Source organism: Misgurnus anguillicaudatus, chromosome 8 (assembly GCF_027580225.2).
Source record: "Misgurnus anguillicaudatus chromosome 8, ASM2758022v2, whole genome shotgun sequence".
In the NCBI taxonomy this organism is placed as follows: domain Eukaryota; kingdom Metazoa; phylum Chordata; class Actinopteri; order Cypriniformes; family Cobitidae; genus Misgurnus; species Misgurnus anguillicaudatus.
The window spans coordinates 16,801,756-16,816,382 of NC_073344.2; the positions used below are offsets into that span (position 1 = coordinate 16,801,756).

Consider the following 14,627-nt stretch of genomic DNA (forward strand, 5'->3'; position numbering starts at 1 on the left):
ATTGTTTTGAATTTTTTTTTTAATAGGGAATGTAAAAATGTAAATAACTCATTTTTTAAAATGAGCTCATTCTGACTCAATCTGCCAGCATGGGTCACAAATGCAGCAGCAAACAAAAATGAAACATTTAGAAAAGGGAAATTAAGAACAGATAAAAATGCTTGATTCATTTGCGATTAATCACGAGTTAAGTTATGAAATCATGTGATTAAGCTAGATTAAATATTTTAATCTAATGACAGCCATGTGTATGTATGTGTATATATACAGTGAGGAAAATAAGTATTTCAACACCCTGCTATTTTGCAAGTTCTCCCACTTTGAAATCATGGAGGGGTCTGAAATTGTCATCGTAAGTGCATGTCCACTGTGAGAGACATGATCTAAAAAAATCCAGAAATCACAATATGTGATTTGTTTAACTATTTATTTGTATGATACAGCTGCAAATAAGTATTTGAACACCTGTTCATCAGCTAGAATTCTGACCCTCAAAGACCTGTTAGTCTGCCTTTAAAATGTCCACCTCCACTCTATTTATTAAATTAGATGCACCTGTTTGAGGTCGTTAGCTGCATAAAGACACCTGTCCACCCCATACAATCAGTAAGAATCACACTAATACATGGCCAAGCCCAAAGAGCTGTCCAAAGACACAAGAGACAAAATTGTACACCTCCACAAGGCTGGAAAGGGCTACAGGGAAATTGCAAAGCAGCTTGGTGAAAAAAGGTCCACTGTTGGAGCAATCACTAGAAAATGGAAGAAGCTAAACATGACTGTAAATTTCCCTCGGACTGGGGCTCCGTGCTTGTGGGGTCTCAATGATCCTAAGAAAGGTGAAAAATCAGCCCAGAAATACACGGGAGGAGCTGGTCAATGACCTGGAAAAAGCTGGGGCCACAGTTTCCAAGGTTATTGTTGGTAATACACTAAGACGTCATGATTTGAAATCATGCATGGCACGGAAGGTTCCCCTGCTTAAAACAGCACATGTCCAGGCCCGTCTTAAGTTTGCCAATGACCATTTGGATGATCCCACGGAGTCATGGGAGAAAGTCATGTGGTCAGATGAGACCAAAATAGAACTTTTTGGTCATAATTTCACTAAACGTGTTTTGAGGAAGAAGAATGATGAGTACCATCCCAAGAACACCATCTCTACTGTGAAGCATGGGGGTGGTAGCATCATGCTTTGGGGGTGTTTTTCTGCACTGTACAGGGCGACTGCACTGTATTTAGGAGAGGATGACCGGGACCATGTATTGCGAGATTTTGGGGAACAACCTCCTTCCCTCAGTTAGAGCATTGAAGATGGGTCGAGGCTGGGTCTTCCAACATGACAATGACCCAAAGCACACAGCCAGAATAACCAAGGAGTGGCTCTGTAAGAAGCATAAGGTTCTGGCATGGCCTAGCCAGTCTCCAGACCTAAACCCAATAGAGAATCTTTGGAGGCAGCTCAAACTTCGTGTTTCTCAGCGACAAGCCAGAAACCTGACTGATCTAGAGAAGATCTGTGTGGAGGAGTGGGCCAAAATCCCTCCTGCAGTGTATGCAAACCTGGTGAAAAACTACAGAAAACGTTTGACCTCAAACAAAGGCTACTGTACCAAATATTAACATAAATTTTCTCAGGCATTCAAATACTTATTTGCAGCTGTGTCATACAAATAAATAGTTAAAAAAATCATACATTGTGATTTCTGGATTTTTTTTTTAGAGTATGTCTATTATTATAGCTCTGTTTACTTCCATGGAGATCTACACCAGCCTACCAGCTGTCATTGAGATGAGAGGGAATGCAAACAGATTGCTCTCTCCAAATATTACCTGCCACCTTGGGATGGGGACACTTAAGGAAATTTAAATACGAGAAAGCGCTTCTACCCATTCATTCTGCCTCTCTCTCTCTATAACTCAGAGGTCCAGACCTAATTGAGTTTTCCAGCACACTGAAGATGGATCTGTGCAGTACTCCGTGGACCGTGTAAGAAACCTCTGTACCAACCACCATACGTTCTTCATCTCGCTCTCTTTCTCAGTTTTGACCCATTGAGAAAACAGGCACACTGCAACTCTGATCCCTGACATTTTACACATCAATTATTAATTAGCTGTCAAGGCCTCATTCTGGCCAGAAAAAAACAAGAAACTGAAGGATTTCTGTCTAGGATCCCTGCAGGGTGTTTAACATTTCTGTATCTGGGCACGGGGCCTATAAGTTGAGACGTACATTTTTCAACCAGATTTTTTCAAGACAAGCGTACAACTTTAGCTGAACACCAGCCAAATGCACGGTATATCTTTTTACTGAATTATGCACCGGCTGTAATTCGCATTTTAAACATGGAAGTGATTAGAAAATATGGCTTGCATAGATCATGACTGCGATACTGCTCTTCATAAATCAAGTTTGAACGCTACGATTCTGTTTAACCCTATTAAACCGGATGTGTTGTCTATTAATTTTACCGTACCTATTTGCGCCATGTTGAAAAAATGTGAATTGCTCCTAGAGTAGACAATTATAGCAATTTGACAAAATTATATGATTTATTATGCACCGATCTATATAAAATTTTCACACTATCGGAGAGATTAAAAACAGCCAATAGTCATGGCCGATATATCTGTCAATCAAAAGAGTACACATAAATGCAATGAATTTAAGCTCTGTCTGTGTATAGGAAATGTAAAGAAACATCACTAGTTTAATGTGTCATATAAGTCATTATATGAATGACTAACATTCAGAAAATTAAATATGTATAATTTAGATAATGCAAGTTAATATAACCACCAAACTATCGGTATCGGCAGATATCAGTCTGAATAATCGGCTATCGGTGGGAAAATGTAATATCGATGCATCTCTATTTATTAAGGTAATATATTGCCTTCCATGTGGAATATATCATAAATGGTAATATATTGCTGCTGTTTTCGTGGAAAGCATCAGAGTTTATTGATTTGCATGTTAATGCAATAAATTTCCGTTAATTACACACTCACTGTTGAAACTTTGTACCTTTCTAAAGCACTTCTTATAATATTGCCTCCCTAAGTTGAATCACTTCATTGTTTTCCTCATTTTTTAAGTCGCTTTGGATAAAAGCGTCTCCTAAATGCCTAAAAGTAAATGTTTCGTGAGACTCACGAACAGCCCTCTTTTGTTCTCCAATCACTATAACACCTGACCCCTTGTTAGAAAAAATAAACCTGTAGTTTAGCTTACAGCAGATATTAATGAACACTCTATCATTAGCACTAAATCAGATTTTGGAAGCGGTTCAATTTGCTCGAATACTTAATTTTCAGGTTGGCTGATTCAGATGACATTTTGCTGGACTGAACTTACTTAACCCCCTGGATCCAGATGCAGTAGTCAGTGATGTAGAGATCGTTGAGGATATACGCCGGATCGTTCTCTCGGAATATCTTATGGATGGCCAGCAGACATTTCAGGACGCAAGCTTTCCCTATGACAAAGATAACATACAGTGATTATTAGACACACAAAGACATCACAGCAGGTCTGCTTGCATAGACAACCAAAAATGCAAGATTTTCATTCAAACACTATTTTGTGTGTAAGCATTAAAATGCATAAACACCCTTAAAACAAGATACATTTACATAAGCAGAAAAATTTATGTTAAAGGTCACGTTCTTTCTGATCCCATTTTTTAAACTTCAGTTAGTGTGTAATATTGCTATAATAGCATAAATAATACATGTAAAATGATAAAGCTCAAAGTTCACTGCCAGGCGATATATTTTCTTTAACAGAATTCACCTTTTAAAGCCTACAGCGAACGGCCGGTTTGGACTACAGCCCTCTACTTCCTGCTTTAATGACATCACTAGAACAGTTTTTTGACAAAACTCCGCCCACAAGAATACGTCAGTCGTCAGCTAAGCTAACGGCAAGCTAAGCTGCTATCGAATCACAACACACTATACAAACTAAACAATCAGAACTCGATACGCATTTCTGAAGGAGGGACTTCATAGAACAAGGAAGACATCAGCCCGTTTTGAGGACAGTGAAATCAGCGCTATACAGTGAAATAAATTGTAATAAACACAATCAAAGCTTCAAAAACGGGACCTTTAAATAAAGGATAATCTATAGGCAGCAGGTTTTCATATAGGCTTGTATCACAACAAAGGGTCTTATTTTGCAAAAATATTATCCTGTGTATTATACGCCTATTTACCTCATAAGTAAGGTAAGGATCATTAAATATTTATTTGAAATATTTTATTTGAATGCAGACCTTCCGCGTAGACAACTCGTTTACTTTCGGTTTAAAATAAGACAAGACGTTCAAATGTCACGAACACACAATTTGGTTATTTGGTTTAATCATTTGCAAATTTAATGTCATATATGTTAAATAAAAAACATATTTATATTGAATTTTTGTGTAATATTAAACTGTACCTGTTAAAATAATTTGCAGCATCCGAGTTAACATACGTTATTAGTTTTGAGCGGTTATTATCTGGGAATAACAAATCTGCAAATGTCACGACTGGCCAATTAGAATCAAGCATTCCAACAAGCTGCGTAATAAGACTTGTTTATATAAGACACGGTAAAGTAAATTCACATATTTTTACAGACTGCCAAACTGTTTTTTTTTTGCTTCATGCATAAATAAATGTAATGTCTTTTTTTTTTAAAAGCATTTCCTTAAAGGTAGAGTGCACAATGTTTGACAGCCAATGTTGACATTTGAAATCACCTAAACAAACACGCCCCTACCCCAATAGAATCTGGACCTTCTTTTGATAGACATACGCAACCCCAGCAAGGATATCGGTTAGTAGACACGCCCCTTACTGCTGATTGGCTACAAGTGTGTTTTGGTAGTCGGCCCGACTCCCTTTTCCAAAGCGTTTTTCAAACATTGTGCACTACGCCTTTAAATAAGAAAAAGAAAATTAAATAGCAACTATGGTCCGATTCACGATTTTACATTTCCTTTGGTGTGTAAGTGTGTATTAGTACATGTTAACAATATGCAAATGTACCCCAAAGAAAAAGATCATGCAAGTTATTGTTTCCAACGTGAACATTTTTTCTTGGACTACAACAAACACACAAATTGTAAGCAACAGTTTACTTCTGGGCCTGTTGACGTGGACAAGATCGACATTATCATAAATCCTCCCGCTTCTGACTTAAAGCCTTTAAGTTAACTCCTGTTAGTATTGCATTGTGAGCGAATCTTTTAAACATTGTAAGGAGTATTCAGGCCAATCACAACGTACAGATTAGCTGGCCAATCAGGGACACAGCTCTTTCCAGATCGATGAGTTTCGTACAAAATCAGAGCTTTTAAAAAGCAGTATACATATGGTATGTTGAAAATAATGTTTTTTTAACCATAAACCAAACAAACACATTATTATACCAAATACACAAAATAACGTTGTTTTTTGCAATGAAATAGGTGCACTTTTAAACTTAAACAAATCTTAATATCTTCTGCAATTTTGTATCTCAAGTACATTTACCTTGCTTTAAGGGTGTTTAGATATCTTTGTAGGAAAAATGACAAAAATGCTTCTTTAAAAAAAAAAGATGCTGTACAGACAGCTTGAGATCAACTTTTGCTGGCGCAAACTGCGAATTCTGTGTATAGCAGATGTTTTTTAATCATTCAAGGAGTGTGTTTTACATTCCAGCATCTGCGAGACACAAAATACATCCACAAACAAGCATACAAACACCTTAAGGGTGCTTCGCGCCTTTATGATATTTGTTGTTATAACACCCGTCTCTTAAATAAGGTGTAAAAATATCCCTCAGCGCAAGAGCGAACCGCAAGAAGGGCCGCGAGGATTCTCAAGCCGCCCACAAAATAGCCTGGCAGCCGGTGCAGACATTCCAGGCTCAGAAAACAAACAGTGCACTCGCACCGAGGAAAGCCTTACACAAACATTTGGTTCCCATTTAAGCTGGAGCTCTCAGGCGGAGAAAACGCCAACGAGCTTCCAGCTTCAAGACATGCGAGAGAAACTCCAGGAACGCTGCCTTTTTTCTTTTCTCTGACCTTCGTCCGTCTATAATTAAAGGGTCTTTTACTTTTCCTCTGCATTCCCTTGAAACCTTGAAGAAGAAAGCTTTGGGTTCTTCCGATGACCAGCTGTGGCACTTCTGCTGTGCATGCTGGGTTTGGATTGCATGTCGTGGTGGTTAATCACATCCTGCAATCATGCGTCCCAGGGGAAGAGAGCATGAGGAACTTGAGGAGGCTATGACTGTAGACTAAAGAAATGAGGAAACTGCAATGTAAAAAATGGTCCCTAGCTGTCACTGGGCAGAGAGTACACCTTAGCGGTCATAGAGGTCATATAAGTTCCTCAATGGTACACACTTGTACCAAATAGTACCAAAATTTGTACCTTAAAGGAATAGTCTACTCATTTTCAATATTAAAATATGTTATTACCTTAACTAAGAATTGTTGATACATCCCTCTATCATCTGTGTGCGTGCACGTAAGCGCTGGAGCGCGCTGCAACGCTTCGATAGCACTTAGCTTAGCCCCATTCATTCAATGGTACCATTTAGAGATAAAGTTAGAAGTGACCAAACACATCAATGTTTTTCCTATTTAAGACGAGTAGTTATACGAGCAAGTTTGGTGGTACAAAATAAAACGTAGCGCTTTTCTAAGCGGATTTAAAAGAGGAACTATATTTTATGGCGTAATAGCACTTTTGGGAGTACTTCGACTCGGCGCAGTAACACCTTCCCTCTCCCATTATGAGAGGGAGAAGGGGAGCGGACTTTTCAGGCGAGTCGAAGTACTCCCAAAAGTGCTATTACGCCATAAAATATAGTTCCTCTTTTAAACCCGCTTAGAAAAGCGCTACGTTTTATTTTGTACCACCAAACTTGCTCGTATTACTACTCGTCTTAAATAGGAAAAACGTTGATGTGTTTGGTCACTTCTAACTTTATCTCTGATTGGTACAATTGAATGAGTGGGGCTGAGCTAAATGCTATCGAAGCGTCGCAGCGCGCTCGAGCCCTTACGTGCACGCACACAGATGATAGAGGGATGTATCAACAATTCTTAGTTAAGGTAATAACATATTTTAATATTGAAAATGAGTAGACTATTCCTTTAATGGTACATTACGTATTGCCCAATGGCAGGACAGCTTGGGACCATTTTTCTGACAATGTGGTGGGAACCAAGTCTACAACGAACTAACCCCCAAAGTGTTTTATTCTTGAATAAGGAACCAATAACATCAAAAGGGTGATGGTGGCTTATACAATCTGACAATCTTACAATCAATTTGGATTTACAATCTTACAATTTTGACATTTGGAGTGTAGTTTCACAGTCATAAGTTGTAAACCCCTAGTCATAAGAGAGCTGTTTAATGCACAATAAAGGGAATGAATCAAGCAGACTTGTTGTATAACACTTTTATGGGCACAAACTGGTAGTTAAGGCAACCCACTAGGAAAAAATACACAGTTCTGTGCACCCCCAGAAGCGAACCGCTAGCCCAACAAGGCGATAACTCCCATCCAAAGCTGTCTTTTCATTACATGAATTACCGAATGTTCAGATAATGTACGGCTGTTTAAATTTACCCACAATGCATCTCTTAGGCCACTCCATCATTCCAGCCTTCCTCCATCTCCTTAAGGGCTTTGACTAAAAGATCTTCTAGAGAACAACCAGACAAGCTGCCAGAGGGTTGTACAAATATTTACCCCTGGATAACATTTCCATCGGCGCTTTGCTCTTGTCGCATCATTAATGGGCTTGTTTTCCTACTACCTAACAGTTTGCCTTCACAGCCGCTTAAATGAAGTGCCTCAAATTAGAGTACACACACACCTCCGTTACCGCTTCGCTGACAAATTAATTACACGGCAGTCGTGGCGTGACATGCCATCCCGCTTTCCGAAGCGAGTTACGGTTTTTTAAAGGGGAGCCTTATTGCTCGTGGGGCGTCGGTGGTTGTAAATCTACAAATTGTAGACTCTAGTGAAATGTCACAGAGACTCTGCGTGAAAATATAAGCAAGCGGGAGGAATACGACCCAGGGGGGTATTAACAAATCTCTACATTGCATAAAAGACTGTAAACTACTCTTACTGGTAGCGACTTATTTGCATAAAGCTAAACTTTGTCGCATTGGTGATGATAGCTTATGTACCTTTGAAAAGCAGAATTTTAATGACTATTCATATTTACTTTACATTCTCTTTATTAAGATAGATGTACATACAATACGCTGCACTGTTTTTGCACTCCCATAAGATCATTCATTACCTTATCACACTGTGTGATATGGATAGTTTAAACTTCAGTACTGCAAGCATGTAGACTGTACGATGATGACACGGAGGCTTCAACGGCTGCATCACATGTTAGCGCAATGTCACCAGCATGCGCTAGTGGTAAACAAATACCAGTACGCAGGTCATAGATGCAAACACACTGTGCCTTGATCATGCTGAATTTCTGACACTGTCAGAAAACAATCGTAGGCTATCTTTGAACGAAACACTGGGAAAACGGCCATCTTTGAACCTCGTACGACAGGCTGTTTACACATGGCATTAACAAGCATTTTCGTCAATCGGATCACAAGTGGACGATGTTAATGCCAGGTGTAAACGGTGTTCAAACGTTTTGAGCTTGTCCACTTTTAACCACATTCAGAGGTAGTCGAAAACACTTTTGATCGGATTGCTTTTGTAGTGTAAACGCACATGTGGTTGAATGTGTTCGAACAGCCACAGAAGACCGCCTTCTCTCCGCCCATTTATCTAATTTGAGGTACTGAACACTAGGCTTGCCGCGATGGTCGGTGAAACGGTGATAACCGGTGCTTCAGCCTCTCACCGGTTAGATCACTTGCCCACCGCGACACCGTCTTTCACCGTCGTTTTGATATTTTCGTGTAATTAAATCATTTAGTTTCGTTAGAGAGAGCAAACGCTTACAACTGAGTGTGTATGCTGACAGCGGAGCTGAACGCGCCTCACGTCACAGAGCAGCAGGTGTCAGATTTCATTTATTCCTGTCAGAGTGTGCGAGGCAAGCTGACTGACTAGATGATGACAGAAGCCGCGTGCTTACTCGTTGTTGTTATAATATACATATATGATGTTTAATATAACCGAGATCGTTTTGTTCTTGTGTTTTTCATCAAGAAAAATAATAAACCCATCATTCAAGCAGCGCTATATGGCGAAGTAGCCGGTTGCTCTGCTTGGGACTGGCGGGTTCTGTGAGAATTACCTGCACACATTGACTCAAGCACTTAATTAAACCAGCTGTTGCGCTCGCATTGCACGCAAATTCATACGCGATTTAACGCAGCGTACGCAAGCACTGCATCTAAACAGTTGCGTAATTCAAAAGTGAAAGTAAAATGTGCACGTCTGCATGCGCATTTATAAGCTCCTCCAACACGGTGAAACCGGGATTACCGGGTTTGTGACGCGCCGATTAACCGGTGGGAAAATTCTGTCACCGCGGCAACCCTACTGAACACAATGTTTTACGTCTTTTCTGACTTCTGGCGCGAACACACAGTGAACAGCGCTATTTTAGCCTTTCATTGATAAAACCAAAGCTGCTGATCTCCGTAGTTTTATTTTGCAAGCGTGTGAAAGTTGCGCAATCTTATTTCATCAATTGCGCTGAAAATTCAGAGAAAGCTCTAACATATACATGTAGAAAACACTTTGCAGCATGTTTACTTACAACACAAGCAGCAGATTCTGACATAATATTAGTTCACGTCCATATTAAGTCGTCATTACTCCCGCTCACGTTTAAATGACAGCGGAAAGACTCGCTCACAGTCTCACAGACCACCCCCTCACAGTATTCAGGACAGAAGCGGTCAAAAGTGGGCAAGAGAGACGGATTTAAATACCAGGTGTAAACGTGATGTGTCTCTCTCGTCCACATGTGAACTGATCGACGAAAACACATCTTAATACCAGGGGTAAACAGCCCCATAGAGATGAAGAGCCACGATCACAGAAATCACGACGATTGATTCACAATGCCGATTTTTTGTTTGTCTGGGACAGCCAAAAATCGTGCAGTGTATTCCGGGCTTAAGACTTAAAAAAAAAACACAGATGTAAACTGATGAGTTGTAGACTAGGGGTGTTTATTGCTAAAGTACAAATCAAATTTAATTCTACAGTATTTACGTAACAACGTAATATACTTTTATAAACAATATGACAGTGTACCAATTAAGGTCCCGCCCTACCTTTCTTTCGCAATTTACGAACATAATCGGTTTACGATTGGTAAAAGCTAAATGGTTTACAATTTTTATGTTAACTTAAGAAATCTTCAGTAGAATTATTCCCCATTTAGCAGAACAAGCGTCCAGAACATCACACGACCTGTAATCATTTCAAAAAGTGTAACTTTGTTTACCTAATCTTGTTCTGTCGTATTGACTTAACTTTCACATTAGACATACCCTGGTAATCTTAAACTGCATTCAGACTAGCAGCGACTAGCAGTAGAAGAGAGACACAATCTCATTCATTTCAATGAAAGTTTGGCAACTTCCGGCGTCACGAGCGACATTGATCGTTGGCGACTGGATGGGGCGCGATAAAGTTCAGAAAAGTTTAACTTGATGCAAATTATGAGTGACTTTCGGGAGCGACTACCAATGAGAATGAAGCAGTGGAGTCCACGTCATCTGTCTCTCGTCAGGTACGGGAGTGGATGGTACTCATTTGTTTATGACAACCAATTTTAGAAACGCCTCCTAACGACCTCATTGAAAGAGACGAGTGACACAGCGACAAAATCGCTTATAATGTACCTTTACAAAGCTTTTAATTGCAGGTATTAAGTGCTGAAATCAACACGTGCTGCTAATCTTGAAACATGTTTACACAGCGCTTCTGCCTCTAAAGATGCCTTCCTTATTTTAAAGGTTGTTGCTCTGTTTAAGATATCAAAGACAGCCGAGTCTCCTCCACAACATCCCAGATATTTGTCAGAAGTGAGAAGACAACTCTCTCGGATTTCCTCAATGGATTTGCCTCCCACTCGACAAAACAGCCAGACAAAACACACAAGACATGACCAATCTGTTGACTTGTCTGTCAAAGTGAACGTCTTTTACCGCAGCACCCTGCTGTTCAGAGGAGAATGCAGAAGGCTGTGTTAAAGTCAGTCCCTAGTGTCAAAAGTTTTGTCTGCTGTGGGTAAATTTAGGTTGCGTGTCAGGCTGTAAACCCTTTAAAGTTGACACGATATAGTATTCACAATTTTTTCTGTAATGTGGTGTATTTTAGAATTATTTCATTATATAATAAAAGTGGTTGGTACTTAAATTTATTAGTGTAACACCTCCAATTTGGTGGTGATTTTAAGTATGTGTACAATGTTGTGTCAATGTGTTTCTTATATTTATATAGCTATAAAGTGGGCATTAACAGAACAGAAGCAGACTAGAAAGTGAATCTGCAGATAATTTTGAAGGACTTTTCTCCTCTTGAAACAGTCAATCAATTTTAAGGATGCTTTTTGGCCTGTGATGAGAAACCCAAGGTCTAGTTCAACTATAAGAGCGTCTTCAATGTTAGTGTTTCTTTTCTTTTCGAAACTTCTCAACTTGCACTAGTTGTGTGAGGCGTCAGCGCGACCCCATTGCTTAAGCACGTGGAAAGGTCATGCGTTACATATGCAAAACGCACACTTGCAGACCATTTTAAACAATAAACTGACACAAAGACATTAATTAGCATTATTCCACATACAACAACGTCAAAACGGTCCTCTTTCTCCACACTTGTAAACACTGGAGCGGTAGTTTCACATATGTCATGCGTGACCTTTTGACATAATTATGTAATACGTAAGGTCATGTTGACGCATCACACGGCTAGTGCAAGATGAGAAGTTATGGTTTAAAAGTAATTTTTTTTTTTTTTCTTGGCGAAAATTACATTTTACTAGATAAGACCCTTCTGCCTCGATTGGGATTGTTTAGAGCCTTTTGAGTCTGCGTTAAACTAGAGCTGCACGATTCTGTATAAAATGAGAATCACGATTCTTTTGCTTAAAATAAAGATCACGATTCTCTCACGATTCTCAAGAACTTTGTTCATTTTAAAAATGTACGACCCCTGAACATTAGTTTAACATTAGTTTTTACAGGTGCAAATTAATTATGATTTTGAAAGTTTCAGATAAGTGTAGAGAATCTTTCAATTCAGTTAATGTTAATTGTAGAGTGCTTATGTATTCATTTTATTTAAATAATTTTTTTTAAATATAGCCTACATTTTAAGGAGCCTAAAAAAACGAATACGCTTTGGTGCAAAATGCTGTCACATGGATTGACATTACTCTCTCATACCTCTGCTTGAGAGGATTCCAGAGAATGCATTGATTCGAGCGTCAGAGCGTTTTTTTGACGCTCTCGCTGGCGGCGTGAGCGTCCATTGGGTGAATAGATCTACATGACGCTTAATCTTCATGCAAACTAGAACACTTGGGCCAAATACAAGAAAACGTGGTGTAAGTAGTCAAGTCAAGTGTGCAAAGACAGTAAGTGTGGTTTGGACGCAGCCAATGTTTCCCCCTGTGCTAAAAACCCTTTAGGAAGGAATAAGATCCGGAATATCATCCTCTTTTTGGAACTAAAACAACGTCAAGGTTCTTGTCGGATCTACCTGTGCATAGCTCTGCCTCACTCAATCTCTTTAGTTTCTGTTTCTTTCTGTCTAAACTTCTCAGTGAAATCATCCGCTGTACCAGTGGAGCAAACACGAGCATATCTGGCTTGCGCAATAATAAATGTGATGTCAAGACGTCATCGCGGCTGCTATGATTGCGTGTTGTCGAGAGAACTGAGGAAACTGCGTCTTTCCTACTTGAATATGTAATTACCTGAATCGTCAAAATGCTGGATTAAGATCATTTGGGGGTTGAATCGAGATCATGATCTTTTAACGATTAATCGTGCAGCTCTAGTTGAAACTGCAATTTTAAACTGCAGTTAAATTGCAAACTATTGGGGTCCAATAAAGGCAATTAAATTGAGAAAAATCCTCACTCAAAAAAATGAACTTTCGCCTTTGTCAGTTTTACTTAATCCTTTCATATTGAGATTACTTAAAAAAATTTATTTAACAACGTGAACTTAATTTAATTGAGTTTATTCAACAAAAAGGTGTGTCTTGTCAGCTTTACTTAAAAAATTATTTGTTCAGCCAACATAACAGTGTTGTGTAAAATTAACAGATTAATAAAACCAATACAGACTGGCATCTCATTGGCTAATGATGTTGCAGTGTATTATGGGTAATTGTTGTTGTTCTGCCACCCTCTTGCAGAAGTGTAGCACCATTAGATAGGTACCTGTGGCCAACTATGAGTGAATTAACTTGTTCTGATATATTATTAGAACAAAAACAAACAAATTAATGGTTTGAAATGTAACATTTCATTTCAAATATATTTGTGATGTACTTGATAAGTTATAATTAAGAGGCTTATATGATTAGTTGTATTAAGCATCTGCACTATGATTGATTGATTGATTGATTGATTCAGTGTTAAGGAGTTATTAGATAAAAGGGGTGGAGTTTATAAAATGGCATTATACAAATTTTTGTCATCATTAATTAATTTTTTATGTACAATCAACTCAACTGTTGTTTGTTAAGTTTACTTAATCTTCTTTTGTTAAATGAACTTAATTATGGTTCATTGAGTTTACTTAACAAATTATGTGGAACCTGTTGACAAAATATTTTTAAGTAAATCCAACATTTCATTTTTCAGAGTGCTGGAATGTTTTTCTTAATAAACATAATTTCTTCTCGACTAAACAAAGAAAGACATTAACTTTTTTTTAAGAAAATGGAGTAATCCTTTAAGTTGGAAACGATAACTCGCATCATTGTTTACTTTGAGATTTGTACCTTTGCATATTGTTAACATGCACTAACACACATGTACATACCTTAGGAAATGTGAAATCGTGAATCAGATAATAGGTGTTCTTTAATATCAATGGAAATATGAGATATTTTACTCATTTAAATGTCTAGCGATGCCAATAATTGTGTCCAGTGTGTATTACAGAAAAACATTTATTTTATAATGTAATCCCCCCCACACTTTCAATTGTTTTACTTCAATAAATCATCGTATTTTTGTGATTTTTTTAAGTAAAGTTCAAAAGAAGAAAATGTGTTTCTTTGCTCATAATTACCAAGGGTGCCCATATCTTTTTCATGACTGTACATAAAAGGAAGCATTTAAACTGTGTTAGATAATTTGCACTTGTGATATTACAAAAACAGTATACGGTTTCCAAACTTAAATAATTGGCTACACTTTAACAATTGCTGCTTTGTCTTTTATCATTGAAATTTTCTAGGGACCCCTTAAAACCTTCGGAATTTGAAAAAACCCATGGCCTGAAACAATGGCTAACAGCTATTTGTTTATTAATTAAGATTTACTGTCTTCCAAAAAAATAATAATATTAATTTTAGCAGCGATGAAAAATTGAAAAATTACAACAAAAATACTATAATCACTAAAAATAACACCAAAAATGTGCACCAACAA

The 14,627-nt window shown here is 38.2% G+C and overlaps 1 protein-coding gene across 1 annotated transcript in view; it reads right to left on the minus strand.

The window, feature by feature from the left end:
* The window catches only part of shq1 (SHQ1, H/ACA ribonucleoprotein assembly factor), a 60,362-nt gene that overhangs the window by 16,021 nt on the left and 29,714 nt on the right, over nt 1–14,627 (minus strand). The window contains exon 11 of the mRNA XM_055213644.2: nt 3,362–3,482. Within this exon, the coding sequence (XP_055069619.2) occupies nt 3,362–3,482 (121 nt within the window). The remainder of the gene's footprint in view (nt 1–3,361; nt 3,483–14,627) is intronic.